Source organism: Anser brachyrhynchus (assembly GCF_964034855.1).
Source record: "Anser brachyrhynchus genome assembly, chromosome: 1".
Classification (NCBI taxonomy): Eukaryota; Metazoa; Chordata; class Aves; order Anseriformes; family Anatidae; genus Anser; species Anser brachyrhynchus.
Window position 1 is genome coordinate 32,492,783 of NC_137694.1, and position 15,725 is coordinate 32,508,507.

Genomic DNA, 15,725 nt, shown 5'->3' on the forward strand with positions numbered 1-15,725 from the left:
TTTCAGCTATGAGAAACATACCAAGTATGAGAATAATAGCACAGAACTAACAAGGAAAGTGTTTGTGCTGCGTTTTCAAACTCATCTTCCACAATAGCAAACTTCCACTGAAAAAAAAAAAAGAGAGCTGCAAGAACAAGAGTTTATATCTCTACCATTTCAAACTCAAAAAAAAAAAAAGTTAAAAAAAAATGGCTAAGATGTTTTTGAGTGAGTTTGATAACTTTGAGAACTCCACTCAGATTCCTGATCCTGTACTCAATCAAATGCTGTGAGTGGTACACTACCTAGGAATTTGGAATTACATTTCTGAATGCATTGACCTGTCCAGTTCATGGAGAGAGTCATCACGAGGCATCATGGCTAACCTAAGTCAGTCTAACATTGCTGATATTCCAACAGCAGCATTCCTGCCTTTCCCCTTTCCTCTTTGTGCACTCCCACACTGCATTTCAGCAGCAGCAATGAAAAGTGCACCAACCCCTCTCCAAGTAAAATCTAAGCCTCCTATCAAGGAAAATTATTTTTCAACCAAAACAGCAAGGGTTACCTGGGAACAGAGGACCATTTCTCCTGAAAATAGATACATAAATAAAAAATAAGCCTTGTTAGCAAAAGCTAACTGCAAAACCAGACTATCGGGCACCTCAGAAGGTGCTCTAATGCCTGCCTATCCCACGGGGCCTAACAACAAATACACAGTATCAAATGCCTAGCAACATCTGGGCGTAACTTTCATTACCTTATAGTTTAAATATCTCAGTCAGAACTCATACAAGTATCTTCTTAATTGAAATCCAGAATCCTGTCCTAAGAATAGATGCGTTGAAGTTGCCTAGGGAAAAAAGGCAGGCAATTTTCCCTCTTAAAAGATATTCAGAAGTAGCAGTAACTGTGTTTACCTCTAGTTTACATTAAATAGAGAAAATGCCTAGAAAGCAAAAGAAACAAATTCTCCTTTGTTAAAAATAGCAAAGAAAAAAACAAAACATCATACGCTTACAATCCAAAAAATTCGGACAGACAGCTGGAAGGAAGGAATCCTCCATTATATTTCATGCCCTCAAAATTGTTCTTAGTGTTTTTCCTTTTTGTTTGAAACCAGATTAATACCAAAAGCATAATAATGTCCTTAAAACAGGAGATTCCAACTTTCCAGATGTTTGGGCTAGCCACTTTAGAAAAACAGTGCTGGGTTTCTTCTCTCTTGTTCACGCTCTGGCCCAGTATCCCAGGACCACTGTTTAGTCGTATACAAAATGGCTGATCAAAACCCATAATGCAAAAAACTTTTATTCTCTCCTTAATTCTCTCCTCATCAACAGTATATGGATACACAAGCAATAACTACTGCCATTGTTTAGGAACACCTCCCAGCAGCAGCCCACGATAACTTTATTTTGTTGCACATCCCCTGTGCAAGTTCAAGAGAACTCTTTATATTGCAAGTGAAAACACAAAGGATAAGAGATGAGGAAAAAGTGCTCTAACATCAGAAGAGCGTATTATATCTGTAATTTAAAACCCAAGCAGACATTACAATTTATTCAACAGTCACCAGTGAAATAAGTTTGGAGTGGAATACTAAACTAACAAAAATCCAAGCTCTGGGAGACAGCACTACCCATATGTGGTCGCAGTCGGATTAATGAGTGGAAACCAGCATCTCAGAAAGCAACCCAGTCAAAAGAAAAAGTTAAGAGAAGCTAAGCTTGAAACCACCAATATCAATTCTTAGACTAAAGCTGGATTTTGATTAGCTACACATGGTTTTCTCCTCATTTGCCTAGCACAGAGGTCTACAAATACGTTGTTCTGCCTGGTGTGCAGTCCTTCATTCACAAAAGCGCTGCTTCTTCTGGTGATCTGGTGGCAGATCCTGCAGATACAAATGGAGCCATTACTGTGAGTTAGGCTCGCAAGGAAGAGGGCTGTAAGATCCAAGTGAAGATTACTTTGGTAAAAACAAATAAACCAAACAAAGTCACTGAGATGTACAGAGGCAGGTTGCTGAAACAGGAGCCCAAGCATTTGCAGGAAATGAAATCAGAAATGAACTGGATTTACTTATCAGCCACAGATGCCTCTGAAATCATGTAACAAGAAATCTGCCCTAAACATTCTATTTCTGTTCTCAGATAAAGAGGGAAAAGTACATTTAAAAGATCTCTTCGGTGGAAGTGGAATACAAAATTGAAAACAGTCTCTTGCACATCATAAATAAGTGGTCCAAAGAAAGTAGGAAAGAGTGAGCACTACGCAGAACTGTGTGCGTATGCACAGATTTGAGGAAATTTATGAGAAAGCCCACATGAGAAAGATAATTTATTTCTTGGATTTAAGATCTTCTGGATGAGCTAGACACGTTATATTGAATCAAGGTTCAATGGATCAAGGCAGCTACTCACTCTGTATGGTATGTCTCAGTGGTTTAAAGTGGCTTAAAAGTGTATAGTCTTAATCAATGCGTTTGCTCTATTCCAGGAGTAGTAGAAATAAGTATTGCAGGATTTATGGGTAAAGTACGGACCATACCCATATATACAAATTACATCCTTGTGTATAATGGCAACTTGGACGAACACATGGAAGACATAAGGGATATACAGCAGGTTTCAGAAACATGGAATTAATCTTAATATGTCCAACAGCAAAATTGGAAAGATTTCAGAAAAATGCTAAACGAATGACTGAAGTTCTGGAAAACATGACTCCAAACTGGCAGACTCCCTCCCAGGTAAGCTCTGCTCCTATGCTTAAGTATTTTTCGTGCCCTCATAGCATGGCTTCTCAACTCCAGCTCAAAAACCTGCAAGTAGTTTACAGAACAGGTACTTTCTCAGTCAAAGTTAGAAAATACCTTTCTTTCGTATTATTTTCTCTCTCTCGTTCAGTGTTGTGTTAATTCAAAACTCTTCCAAATAATGTGAGAAGCCCTTCGCCCTTCTCTGCCTGTTCCACTGTTACAACATTTTCTAATGAAAGACTTGAGAAGAATAGCCTAATTAGTTCACCGAAGAAAAAAAGTGTTAGAGGCTATCTGATCATGGTACAGTGCCAACATCTGGAAGAGAGATTTTTACCAGAAAACAAACGAGAAGCACAGTAAGATGTAGTGATTGCCAGCTCACTTATTACAACTACAGATAATATAATAAAGGAAATAGGAATAAAATAATAAATAATATACCAGCAAAACAACATTAAAAAAATCTACCTAGCAATGAAAAAATGTTACCTGGTAGAACACCTTTTTAGGAGTGATTAGAAGCAGCATTACATTTCAAGCTCTTAAAGACTGATAGAATAAAGTGCTACAAAAAGAATGGGGAAAAATATTTGATCATCAGTTGAACCATATGATCTGACTTCACATTTCCTCACAAATTCAGTGACACTAGGATTTCATTAGCAGATAGAAATCATACCTTTGGCGTACTAAATCACACCTGTAACAGAATTAGTAAGGCAACCCATCCTTGCTCAGAAGTATCCTCGTCTGAGAAGACAGGTCCCTAGTCACTGGCTGAATACAAGTTCCAATTTGGAATTACATAATTAAGTTCCACGTAAAATCCTGAAGGGCTCTTACCTACTAATGTGTTTAGATCATGCCTGATCTAACCATACTGAAAACTGTAGTCTTGGATCCAGTACCCTAGCAGCCCCCCAGTGGGTTACTTCCACTCAGGAACACACAAAAGAGACAATTTCTATTCTGCATAACAGCCTAGGGGAAAGCCTATACATGTGGGAAGTGGAAAACCCAGTGGTAGGTACCCTGAGCATCTCTTGGTAAGACTATTCCAGACAACAAAAAGCCTGGCTGAAGCCAAGTAAAATGGCATTTCTGAAGTTTCTAAATACAATCTGGAGTAACAGACTAGCTAAATAGTGGAGAACTTGAGAGTGTTATAGCAACAATCTCAAGGACAGCTGGAAAAAGCAGGCAGAAAAGCCTGCAGGGATCACAGCAATTACCAAGATTCATTGGAGTGGAAGGAAATGAGAGGGCCAGTTTATTTATTGTTACCTTTATATAAAATTTACAGTGAACTAGTCAGACAAATCAATTTTTTAACAATGTAACAGCTTTCGCGGCGGAAACATTACAGAGATTTCATTATAGAAAAGTAGCTATTCTGTAATATCCAGCGAAACTGGAAAGTGAAGTGTACGTATACACAAATTTAGTTAAACACACGTGAATAAGCTATCATCAAGCTAAGTATTTCCCTAGAACACAGACCTAAGGGATCCTCCACACTAGAGTCTGGAAGGAAACTACTATATAACCTTGCCTGTCTCAGTGAATGAGAAGCGAATCTGCATTTGATATTTATCCCTGTTAGAAGAACAGGGAGAAGAAGTTCCCAGCTTCTTCTTCTAAGAAGAAGTTGCTAGCTTCTTCTAGTTTTAAGAACACGCAGAACCACCTTTCATTCTCCTAGGGAGGTGAATAGCTCCAAAGGGACCTTTCAACCTCAACCTCACATACATCACCAGGCAGTTATCACTCAAGCACACACAGCTATAGCTAGATTTTCACCTTGTTTTAGTCAATCACACAGTAGTTACCTGGAGAACTTCTGTCAATGTACGTATACCCGGAAGATACAGTCTCTTTTCATGGTTTAACTTAGCTACCATAACCTTGCCGTTTTCTACATGAAAGTAGATCATGGAAGTAGAACTGAACATATTGCAGATCCGATATCTCACATGGAAAGCCCATTTATATTCCCCAAGCACGCACAATCTCCTGGGATCCATGACAGTTAACTGTTGCCTGCCCCAGGGGGTGGAAGCATTAGTTTAATGCAGGAAAAGCAGGTTTACACAGTTCACTGAACAGTGATTTAGTTCTTCTAGTGACAGAGGGCCACATGATGTGTCCTTCCTCCTCCCCTAACTCAACCGAGTATGTTCATGCACAACACCCTCTGTATGCTTCCCAAGAGTTTAATGAAAACATTTTTATAAGCAAATCCAGTCTTCTGTGGCTGCACGCAGCCTTCCAGCAAGTCCACCTGTGTCACAAACCCAAACCAATGAAAGATTGACTGTTGCCTGTAAAAAGTAGCAATTCCATGAGGCCACTGCCACCAGAACAATTTATCTGGCAAACAGAATGCACTCAGGAAGCTGTCAGGAAAGGAGGCTACCAGACACAGGATGTGGGCAAAAGGCAGAACAGAGACTGCTGAACATCTTATGTCAAGGATGCTAAGCCGCCTGGGACATGCCTAGATGAAGGACAGTTCTTGTAGAACGGCTGGTCAAAAGAGCAGACACACACATACTCAGAGCCTACTGTTTCTGATAAACATTTTCTGTGACAGACCTTCAGCTGTACAATTCCCTTCCCCATATGTTTTCTCATTTTAAAGTTTTATTAATTCTGCCTGTATTTGCTGATCTGTGCTGGTTCCTGGGTAGAAGCAGAGCATCTCTGGAAGCAGAGATGCTCACAGATTGGGAAAAAATGTATTGGGAATATTTTGATGTCTAACGGTTGGGGGGGGGGCACAACTTAAGCCGTCTTACTATTTTTTAATGAATTGTGCAATAAATAGTTATTTTGCCAAAACAGGCAAACACGCAAGCAGAAATTTAGTCAGGGATAAAGGACCATCTTCAAGTACTATGGTCCGCTCTCTAATGTATGTAAAAAAGATCTCTAGTGCCTTCATGCAGGAAAACAAAGCTAAGAAAAGACAAGACAGCAAGAGTAAAAAGGTCTGCATCATCCACTCTGTGGCCAACAGAGCAAGACTGGGAAGACTTCGGGCAACTGAGGATCAAACGTCACACAAGTCAAATAATTAAATAAAAATAATAACAACAAAATGGTCCTGCTTCTGAGCATACAGGTTAGAGAAAAGCTAACAGGAAAATAAGCCAAAGTAAGAAAGACAAAAATTGCAATGAAATGAAGTCCATAGCAAAAGACTATGCAAAAGCCATAGCAAAAGAAGAAATAATCAGAGAGGAAAACAGAGAAGAAAAAAATAAAAATAAAGAAAGATTCAAATGAAGAGATTTTTCTACTCCATTGCTATGTAGATTCTTACACTATAGAGAAGGTGGGGTTCAACCTACTTCCTAATACGCTTTCATTCTGTTTAGCTAAAAAAAAATTAAACAAAAAAATTATCTTTTACTGAAGTTCATTCCTTATACCTAAACTCATTTCGCGCTTGTGAGAGATGAAATAAGTGCAAGGGACTGTAGTGGTAGCACTGCAATTTGTTGTTGTTACGTCGCAGGGATTCAGGGCTAGCTGACTCACCTTGTATACCTATACAACAAGTGAAACCAGAACTATCAAGTAGAAGTCATCAGGTCAGTCTGTCAGCACTAATAAGACTTGGTTTGTCCAAACAAGAAGTGATTCTCTTGACACTTTAACATGACTTATTCCTTGTTTATGATGGAATCTCTACATTAAGAAGATAAAATCTATAGAAACTAGTATGTGGCTAAGATTTATAAATGTGACCTGAATGCTGGAAACTGATTTGCCTTTCAGATTTACATGGTAACTTTCTTGAAGTTGCAGCCACTAAGTTAAAACATTAAATTGCCCTAGGGTAAGCATATCTTTCAGTTACAAGTGTTAAAAGTTCTTTTTGGGAAAAAAAAAAAATCACTAGTTTAACTCGCTGAAGCTACTAGTACCACACAGCACAAAACTGTGGAGGGCAGAACGATAAAGGGAAGGAGTACATCACCTGCACTACAACTCCACAAGAAACTGTATGCTGACTACACTAGTGACAGCTTCTAACTCCTGCACAATTTATTTTTTAAACCAATTAGAATTTCATTAAAATAAATTCCAGAGCTGCCTACTTTCCCTAAAAAAAAGGACCATTGTAGTCATACATAGCAGACAGAATTGTTTTCAAAATCTCCCAAAAAGGTGATCCGGTGATCCACAATAATAAAAAATAAGTACAGCCTCTTGTACTGAGCAAACTCTGAAGATTCACTTCAGTTCATTTTTACATGGAGAATGGCAAGAATATAAGCTTGATGTTCAAAAAAGGGGCTTCCTTGAACTCCTAAGGGAGGAAGAAATTTGTCGTGCAGACCTCACTACTCTGCAGAAGCTACACTAGAACACAGCAGCCCTGCCTTCCTGGACTACAGAAAGCTGATCTGCAAATCCATGCAAGAAAAAAAATTCACATGTACTCCTAACTTTTGCCAGTCACTTAGCATGTGACATTTCTCTATACCCCAGAGACTGCACACCCAAAGAAATGTTGGTTTCTTCCTCACTTAATTTCCCTTCTCAGAGTAAAATCACATCAAATACCTTTGGCATTTAGGCACTCTCCCAGTTCACAAAAACAAATTTTAGCTGTCCCCAGAGTCTGGCAACACATCCCTGACCTCCAAGGAAGAATACCAGGCTTCTCAAGGGACTAAACATTTTTTTCTATAGCATTCGGGATAAAAAGCAAAATAACTTCAAAAAGCTCTTTTTTTTTTTTTCTTCTCCTGAGCCTGCTGGTAACATTCCAGTTAAAACTCATGATATCTGCCTCACATCTTGATACTTTACTCATTGGTATTTGTCAATCAACTTGTAGCCTATGTTCTTGAAAGTTAAATTAAGCATTTTTACCTCTGATTTTGCTGTCTGGATAATGTATGAGAGGTCACTTTAGTCCACATGAATCCAGTGACATCCTCAGCAGATCCTGTTTCCCATGTCTGTAGGAAGTTAAAGTTGACTAATGCAGTAAAAGCAAAAAAGATATAGAACTTAGGAAAATAAAGTGAAATTGAGTTTGAAATTTCAAAAATTACTCTCAAGATGTAAGAAATATGCCTGTATGTGATCAGATGTTCAACGAGGCAGCCAGGCCATCACTCCAAATGACCTTCTGCCTTTGACAGCCTCCCAAACTTCCCTAATTACAGGCTCCCTCCTAGCAATTACTACAGGCTCCCCGCTGACCTTCTAACCTCCCTTTGCCATTTGCATCCCTGAACCCAGGGCACGCTCTGAAATGTAACACAACAAAACTGCATACAGGGTGTCAGGAGCCATTAAGCAAAGCTCCACGGGTACTCTGGGCTGTACATGCTCTTGGCACACTCGGAAAAAGGCTTAACTGAGGGTGAAAAGGGAAAGCAGAGCTCGAGGGGGAGAACACAACCTGAGAATGCAAACAAGAGGAGAAGGAACTTGGGAACCAGCAGTGAAGCTGCCAATGCAGGCAGTGCAGAGGTTGGGGAAAGGCGCCTACAGGATACAGTGAGTGCAAGCACCTAGTTTAACTTCAGATCACTCTCAGGCAGATCTTCAGAGCAACTTTTAAGATTCCATTGTTAGTTTTCCTGTTTTTTTTTTGTTTGTTTGTTTGTTTTTTTCCTAAGTCCACATCCTTTTTTAATCCCTAGCTTTTACAGCATTGGTCTACTGCAACTGCCTCATAGATGCAAGTTTGGAAGATACAATTATACCTAATAACTCTAAGCAACCCCGTCTATTTTAATTTCTATACGCCAAACCGAAGTTCAGCAAGGGAGAAAACGGATCCTAAGAAGAGACTGGATTTTACTTCAAATAAATATCATACAGGGTTGCTGAGTCACTACAGTCTAGTTTCTAGTATCTCACAATAAATACCTCATCTTACCTCATCTGTAGTCCTTAAATCACTTAAATCTTTGCATTTATTCACAAAGCAGAGTGCAGTTCGATAAAAGAGAAATGACTGACTAGCCTATTTTTGCAGGTACATTTGTTGAATGCACAAAACAAACACGTTTTAAAAACACTGGGAAAAAAAAGAAAAAAAAGGATCTTTCCACTAACTTTTACAACAAGTCCATTACAACAGTCCTTAAACATGAGGACAGCTGTACCCAGGAGTGCAGAATGTGTTCCAGGAAGACAAGATTTCACAGAAAAAGAAAACCCACCTGGCCTCTGTCCCCCTGCTTTTATGCCCATTCTTCTCTTCCAAAGAAATTAGCTCCCCTGGTAGTCATAGAATCATTAAGGTTGGAAAAGACCTTCAGGATCATCTGGTCCAACCATCACCCTACCAATGTCACCCACTAAACCATGTCCCAAAACACCATGTCCAACGTTTCCTTGAACACCCCCAGGGACAGTGACTCCACCACCTCCCTGGGCAACCCGTCCCAATGCCTGACTACGGATGAAGAACAGTAAGCTGAAAGCTCTAAGTGAGGTTAGGAGGGTACTCTGTGCAGGTATCAGCAACATCTCCTCACACTCAAACAATCCCTCTTTGGGAGCTGTGGTCATGTACCACAAGAAGTGCACCAGCCACCATGCAAGGCTCTGCTTCATCTTCTCAAAACCATACCAGGTTCATTAGCAACAGAAAGGCGGCCACAATGGCTTTGTCTGCGTGGAAAAAGGTGAAACAAGCAGCAAGAGAAAGTCCTGCAAGCTCTGGGATAGCAAGGCCTTTGGTGGTGGTTCAGACAAGGAACTCGTAACGACAGCCAGGCAATGATGGAGGACATGAAGTCCAGCTGGAAGCTGTAGTGAAAGTTTACAAGGTTCATCTAGAAGAGGAAAAGGCTCAGTTTACTGGCGTTCAAGGATTTACAAGTGGAAGAATGCATGGTACAGACCGTAGTACAACTGAAATAGGGAAAAAAACAAGAGAAGTGAGACATTCGAATTACTATAGCAAAGAAGGTCTTGCACTGAAGAATTGAAAACCATGAAGCAGTAGGCAGTTGGGACAGCTTTGAAGTGTGGTAGGTACATGTTTTTCAGATAAATGATTTTCAGCACATGCAGCCCCTTCAAGCAATAAGAAGAGATTATTTGCAGGGAGAGGATTAAAACAGACAATAAAAGTCATGAAAAGAGAAGATTTTAAGTTTCTCATGTTTATTATAGGGTATGACACTATCTCCAGTCCCATGGTATATGAACGAACAAGAACATGAAAACCTATTTGCAATTATTTGTGACTCCTCCTCTTTTCTACTTCCCTTTGAGCTAGGTGTACAACATACTGAAGGCTTTGGCATAGGTTCAAGTTGGGTTTTGTACAAAGCAGATGAACCAATGAGATCTGTTTGTAAAGAAAGATACTTAGGCAAAACTGTGGTGAATTCAGAATTAATGGTTTAGAATGCTTGCTTCTTCAGTAATTTCCACAGAACAGCCCAAGTCTACAGGCTTCAAACCCGAAGACAAGATGGCATCTATCCACATATCCAAGAATAAGCACTAGACAGTAGAGGTGTCTCTTGGAAGTACCATTTACTTCTGATCCTCTTTTCCACCACACGTATTGCCTTCTTTTAATATGCATCTCTCTCGCCCACATGCATCCAGCCAATTCCATTCTATCTTCTATATGCTACCAGAAAGAGACTAGAATATGATACCACTAGATTTTTTCACTTCCCAGAAATAAGTCTTGCACCTTTACATTCCTCATCGGCTACAATAAAAACCTTGTCTCAACCTCAACTGCCATTCACCGGAAAGTTTACAACATTGTATTTTTAAGGTGTGCAGCTATTTTAAAGCACTGCAAAGGAATGGCTGGTCTGGCAACCATTGTAGCTGTCCTCAGTATTTCAATAAACAGTAGTATGGTAAAGCACCAGATATCATGTCTTCACAGAATCATCTAGGTTGGAAGAGACCTCCAAGGTCACCCAGTCCAACCTCTGACCTAACACTAACAAGTCCTCCACTAAACCATATCACTAAGCTCTACATCTAAACGTCTTTCAAAGACCTCCAGGGATGGTGACTCAACCACTTTCCTGGGCAGCCCATTCCAATGCCTAACGACCCTTTCAGTAAACAAATTCTTTCCTAATATCCAACCCAAACCTCGCCTGACGCAACTTCAGCCCATTCCCCCTCATCCTATCACCAGGCACGTGGGAGTCTTGTCTCTAGATATAAAACTATGAAATGCAGCAACACAGTACAATGGCTTTGACAGACAGCTGTGTGGTACTATTTCTTGATTATACCTTTGGAAAAAAAACACAAGGAATGCTATCAAAGTACGAGTAAAGAACGCACTTCAATAGAGTTTTGATTCCTTTGCTCAATTCAGTTAAGTAAAGAAGCATTTTACAGTCACACTCCCAGCGAAGTCAATGGGAAACTTCCCATTCACTTTAATAGAAACACAATTAGAGAGCACTGCAGTGCATCTACTGGAACATGACACACGGCTACAGGGTGACTGAAAGCACAGGAAGAAAAGTACCAACGTTAGTTGTTCTCTCATCATCTCAAGCACCACTGTTTCTCACTCATAACCACATCACATCCATCTAGCTGCAAACGCATAGCTGATGCCAACTCACAGCAGCATTTTACTAAAACAATAGCTTACTGAGTTTCTGATGCATGGTTTTTTCCCTCCATTATAATGCCATAAGTGTCAAGAGTTACATCAACCATCCTGTCGCTGGCCAGCAACAGATTCTTTGAAAGCAGCGTTTGTACATCCCGCCAGAAGCGGCTCATCATGACCGCACGCTGCCAACGCCAAGACATTTCGCGACCAACTACTTGGAACGACGCCCGAGAACTTCCAGCTCGGCTCCGTGGCGAAGGCATCCCACTACACTTCTTTCTGGGAGGGAAAAGAGCGTGAATGGAGACAGGAGGGAGCAACCGAGCCGCTTACCAAGCCGCCGCAGATGCTGAAGACGGCCATGTGCGCCTCCTGCGCGTTGACGTGCCCGCGGTAGAAGCAGTGGCGCAGATCTGGGGTCTCCTGCTCCTGCGGGGCCCCGACGTGCACCGTGGTGTACTGAGCGGCGATGAAGGCAGCATCAGCGCTCAGGTTGAGCTGGAAGACCTGCCCGTAGGCAGCGAGCTGGTAGTGCGTCCGGAAAGCGGCGGGCTCCGGTGGACCCTCCAAGCTCCTTCTCCTCCTGCTGAAGTGATGCGTGTGAGGGAAAGCTTCGCCGAACTCATTCACCCGGACGGGCGTGACGATTTCGTAGGAGGACAGCCGCTTCACCAAGGTCTCTGCAACGGACAGACGGACACTCAGCCTCCCCGGGCAGCTCGGGAGCCACCTCCGCCCGCTCCCTGCCGGTGACAGGACGAGCCGCAGCGCTCTCCAGAAGCTTCCCTCCCGCTCCGCGGCCCCTTCCGCAGCCCCCCGGCACCCCCCGGCCGCCTCCTCCTTTGTTGCCGCTCCTTTACCTTGCCCGGGGTGGAAGCGGAGCCCCCGCGACCCGGCGCCGAGCAGGGCGAGGGGGCAGAGCACGGCCGCCAGCCACCCCGCCGCCCGCATGGCTCGCTCCGCCCGCGGCGCGCCCCGGGGCCGCTGCCTCAGCCGCTGCCACCGCTCGGCTCCCTCATGCCGCCCCCAGCTCCCTCTCCTCCTCCTCCTCCTCGGTGGGCGAGGGCGGCCCGGCCTTTCCCTCCTTCCCTCCCTCCGCCTCCCCTCGCCCCTGCCGCAGCCGCCGGAGGCGAGGCTGCCCAGCCGCCTTCAGGCGGGGGCCATCCCCGGAGCCGCGCTTCAAAGCGGGGCCCCGGGGCCCGGCCCGCCCCCGGGGCAGGCCGGGCCCAATGGCGGAGCGCAGCCGCCCGCCGCGCAGCGCCTCCTCCGCCCGCACCCCGCGGGGCGGCTGAGGGGGGACGGGGCCCGGCCGGCCGGCGAGGGAAAGGTGTGGCTGAAAGGGAAAAATGGGGCTTTTCGAGCAAACGCTAGCTGTGTTTACTTTTTTTGAAGGAGAATCAGGGAGGCTGGCAGTCCCGAGTTCACCCTGAGAAGGGCAAAGGGAGCTCCGTGCGGTTAGGGGGTGGCCCATCAGCTTCTGTGGTTGCCCACATGCACCCCGCTGACCACCTCTGAGGTACCTGTTTGAGATTTTGCTCACACCTGTAGGGCGAGGACCTCCTCACGCACAGCTTTGAAGGAAGGGGATCTCGGCACGGAGCGCAGGCTGACACCGCGGTGTCAACAGACTCGACTTGTTTTTCTTTAATGCTGAATCCCCTGCTTATTCTGTCTGAGCAAAGTCTTCATAAAACTGCTTAAAGCAGCATTCAGGAAGGCCCTGCATCCATTATGTGGAGATTATGGACTAACAACCTTGCTGAAAATGGTTTGTTTGGAGACCGTACTAGCAGTCACTATCAGCCAGAGGGCAGGAAGGTCCCCAGCCCACCCCATGCTCACATGTGTGGGTCGCATCACTGTGTACCTTCTACAGCAGCACTTTGAGGTTGTCCCAGTGGCTCCTAGAGGCAGTGGGATGCCTGGGGTAAGGCAGAGTCATCTTGACCCCCACACAGGACTTTGAGGAGCCCAGTGAGTCTGTTGAGTAAGGGCTACTCCAGGATCGATGGCCCCAGATACATCTAGCCCTTCCTCACACAAAGCCTGTGCCAACCTAGTGCTAGCCACAACCCTTCAAAGGAGTGCAACCCCATCTGTGTTAATTATACAGTATTTATACTGTATATTATACGCAGTATAAACAATGTCAGTACTTATTAACAGCTTAATAACTAACATTCTGTACATTCATTATGTTGAGCAGCTTAATTAAATATTTTTTCAAAGTCTTCCTTCTTAAACTAGATTTGATCTTAGGTATTCCGGAAACTTTGCTGATTACACTGCTGCTGCAACAGGGATTTAGCCACAGAAGTTCTCAGTTCTTCCTGTCAAAGCTGCTCCTCTTTTCTCAGAATAACTAAATATTCCAGAAAAAGATGACAGAGAGACGGTATTTTCACAGCCTTGAGAACAAAAACAGTTTTGCTGTGCAATACAAACAAGTTAAATATTGGATGCTGCAGCGTTCAGCATTGCTGTCTAAGTTCTGTGGATGTAGCCCACATACATACAGATACATAAATCCTTTGCAGAAAATAGCTTTGCAGATTTTAAGGCCACAAGGACATACTGGGCCGACCTTGTACATAACTCAAACTACAAAACTCCCTCAAATCAACTCTATTTTTTACAGTTGTGATTAAACCTATATCTTTGGGGTAAAGAAGTCTAACCTTGCACTAAAAAATCTCCAAGCTGGAGAATTCATTTATCTGATGACCAATTACTGTTAAAAATGTACATGGAATGGAAGAATCATTTTTAGCTTCTGAAATCTAGATGAAAACATCAACAATGCTTATACCTATCGTGACTAAGGTTTGTAAGCTGGAAACTGGTCTAGTCAATGCACGCTGAGAGATCCATGTGTTTAGCCGCAAATGCTCTCCAGAAAATGTGCACTGTACATACAACTTTTTTTCTCTTTTTCCCCAAATATTCCTTTTGTCTTCTCTTTATAAAGTGCTTTGTCTCAACCTTTTCTGGTCTCCTTCAGCAAATAGTAAGTCAGGTATACAAAGCTGTTTATAACCTTGGTACGTGCTGTGTTCAATGAGCTTGTTTATCGGTGTGCTGGTGGCCAAGATAATGTGAACAACTTTGGAGGCTGCATCTCCGAGGTGGGCCCAATAAAGTGCCTCTGCTAAATTTTAAATCAGGCTGTGTGAATAAATCTTCATCAGATCATATGAAACAGCATTAGAAAAGTGGAGAAAAGAGGTCTATATGCTGCTTTAAAATGCAGTGACTTGACTGGTACTTAAGCCAGCGTCTTTGTGGGCACCAAGGTTCCAGAAAAAGGCGAAGACACAATTCTCTTTATTGTTGATAGTTACTAATTGGAAGCCATACTAATTTGGCCACCATTACCAATGTTGGCACTGCTGGGAAGAGTATGGCCATGTGTGTCAGAAATACCATCTTGTTTGCAAGCTCCTTCAACTCAGTGCCGTCAAGATGGTGCTAATTGTATGGCTGGAAGTGTCTGTACAGGTGGAACGGAGCTTGTCAAACCTCTTCAACTGTTCTTACCAGCATGCAGGAGGAGTCAATGACAGTTCTGTCACAGGAAAAACGGCCTCAGGAATGGCCTTTGAGCTTGAAGTTCCTCTTATGTCTTCATGCTGTTTTGCAATCTAGTTCACTTGTTACTGTAGGAATCTTGTAAGATGGAAATGGAGTCGGAGGACATGCTTTCTTCTCCTGAAGAACGGATGAGATGATCAGGCTTTGAATGAAGGTGAGTAGTAGGGGAAGAACCTTCACTGCTCAAGTCAGATTTCCTCTGTTGGAGTCCAGGATTGTAGAAGAGGTATCTGGATTGTTCCAAAGCATATTGGTATTTTTGTCTGGCACAATCTTGAGAACATTGAGTCTTGTTGGAAATTTAGAGTAGTATGTATTTCCAGTATTTTAGAAAAGGCAACATTTACTTCAAAATGTGAGTATTTCAGAAATGATAACTACTTATCTTAGATACCGTTTTAACACGCTTAACTTTTCCTGTATTCCCCATTAGAATGGAACACTCCTATAGTAAATATGGAAGGTCCATTTCTGTCTAAAGATGGACTTCTTAGAGCAATTGAGAATTCACAACATTTATTTAGATTGCCAAACGTTGTTCCAGTAGTTCCTGGTAGTGCCATGGGACTATTGCTAAAAATCCAGTGCCAGTTGGGCCGATTTTTTCAATTATTTTTTCAAATTTTTGTCTTAAAGAAAAAATAAATTTCAAAAAGTGGCCAGATTATACAGTCACATTTTCCAGACGTCTGGTGATTTAGATCATGCCAAGCATTCAAATCTAAACCCTTTTTGTATGTAGAAGCCACGTCTTTCTCAGAAACCACTGAACACTGTATTTAACAAAAAGAGAAG

The 15,725-nt window shown here is 42.7% G+C and overlaps 1 protein-coding gene across 4 annotated transcripts in view; it reads right to left on the reverse strand.

Moving 5' to 3' along the window:
• ADAMTS20 (ADAM metallopeptidase with thrombospondin type 1 motif 20) overlaps nucleotides 1–12,522 on the reverse strand; it is a 97,737-nt gene extending 85,215 nt beyond the window's left edge. For all 4 annotated transcript variants that reach the window (XM_080576670.1, XM_080576668.1, XM_080576669.1 and 1 more), the window contains exons 1-2: nucleotides 12,200–12,522; nucleotides 11,673–12,019 (exon numbers count right to left, since the gene is read on the reverse strand). In XM_080576670.1, the coding sequence (XP_080432796.1) occupies nucleotides 11,673–12,019; nucleotides 12,200–12,290 (438 nt within the window). In that variant the 5' untranslated portion in view covers nucleotides 12,291–12,522. The remainder of the gene's footprint in view (nucleotides 1–11,672; nucleotides 12,020–12,199) is intronic.
• Nucleotides 12,523–15,725: the final 3,203 nt, after the last annotated feature.